Source organism: Myotis brandtii, unplaced genomic scaffold, assembly GCF_000412655.1.
Source record: "Myotis brandtii unplaced genomic scaffold, ASM41265v1 scaffold721, whole genome shotgun sequence".
In the NCBI taxonomy this organism is placed as follows: domain Eukaryota; kingdom Metazoa; phylum Chordata; class Mammalia; order Chiroptera; family Vespertilionidae; genus Myotis; species Myotis brandtii.
Genome location: NW_005370848.1, coordinates 424,783 through 426,163, shown reverse-complemented (window position 1 = coordinate 426,163; position 1,381 = coordinate 424,783). Strand labels below are relative to the sequence as shown.

Sequence of the window (1,381 nt, the reverse complement as noted above, 5' to 3'; positions counted from 1 at the left end):
CTGGACACAGCCCGGCTCTGGGCTGGGCTCCCACAGAGGGTGCAGTGGGGCCGTGCGCCTCCACCAGGTAAACCAGGTGGTTGAGTCCACAGGAGACTCCCATTCACTCAAATGGCAGCAGACGGGTGGGGCCTGTGACAGGTCAGGGGTCTAATATTTGCAGGGCGACATCAGGAGAACCTCCGCAGCCCCTGGTTTCCGAGGTGACCCTGAGTGAATCCCTTCCCTGCTCTGGGCCCTCATCGGCCAGGTCTGAGTGAGGGGAGTGGTTTCTGGAAGAGTCTTGCACCCCTGACATGCTAAGAGTCTATTACCAACCCATCCGTCTCAGGCAAGTGCTGTTGCTTGCCCTAATAACAGATTGTGAGCAGCCGGCACAGATGACAATTGGCGAGTCCTCCCAGTGAGTCAGGCATTCACTACTCCTTGTGACCAGGTAACTAGACACACCTGGGAACTGAGAACTTGCCAGGTCCACACCCCAAAGCACTCCCACACACACACCTCCAGGCTCACCCCACTCTCCAAATATAGCGAAGTCCAAGTCAGGAGAATAAACAGAGTCAGTACCTCTGATTCCCATTAGCAGCTTAATTTAAAAACATTTTTTTTCCAAAGTACATATCCTATTCGAACATATTACATAATGTATGTATTAATTTGCATATTGTTATCATCTATATCTCCCAGCTGGAGCACAAGCTCCATGAAGGTAGGAATATCTGTTTCCTTCACTAATGGAGCCCAGGAACCTAGAACATGCCTGGCACACAGAAGGTGCTCAATAAATACTTGTTGGATATGGGTGCTAGAATGATGTGGGAGTTCGGGAATTTGTTCTTGTTGTTTATAAATATATTTTTATTGATTTCAGAAGGAGGGAAGAGGGAGAGATAGATAGAAACATCAAGGATGAGAGAGAATCATTGATCAGCTGCCTCGTGCACACCCCCTACTGGGGATTGAGCCCATAACTCGGGCATGTGCCCTGACCCGGAATCAAACCGTGACTTCCTGGTTCATAGGTTAATGCTCAACCACTGAGCCACGCGGGCTGGGCTGGAATGTTTTTAAGGATCTACCATATCTTAAGGATCCAGAACAATGGAGAAGGCACTCAGAGGCGTGCCTTGGCACTTGCCCACATGCCTTTGAGGCAAACGTTCCACTAAAAGATGCCAACACTTACATAGGAGGGTAGGAGGTGGCATTCTTCACGAAGGTCCATGGCTCTGCAGGCTGCGGAGGAGCAAACCTCAGGGGTCCGAGCGGCGGCTTGGCAAAGGGGACTCCCAGGAAAACGGCCACGGGCTGTGCAAAGCCTTCTAGGCTGACATACTCCCCCAGGACCTGGCCCTGCACGGTGTCCACCACAGGGGGC

At 51.5% G+C, this 1,381-nt stretch overlaps 1 protein-coding gene across 1 annotated transcript in view; it reads right to left on the bottom strand.

Moving 5' to 3' along the window:
* The window catches only part of LOC102241209 (liver carboxylesterase 1-like), a gene marked incomplete at its 5' end in the record, with an annotated part of 20,690 nt that extends 19,310 nt beyond the window's left edge, over positions 1 to 1,380 (bottom strand). The window contains one exon of the mRNA XM_014530132.1: positions 1,190 to 1,380. Within this exon, the coding sequence (XP_014385618.1) occupies positions 1,190 to 1,380 (191 nt within the window). The remainder of the gene's footprint in view (positions 1 to 1,189) is intronic.
* Position 1,381: the final 1 nt, after the last annotated feature.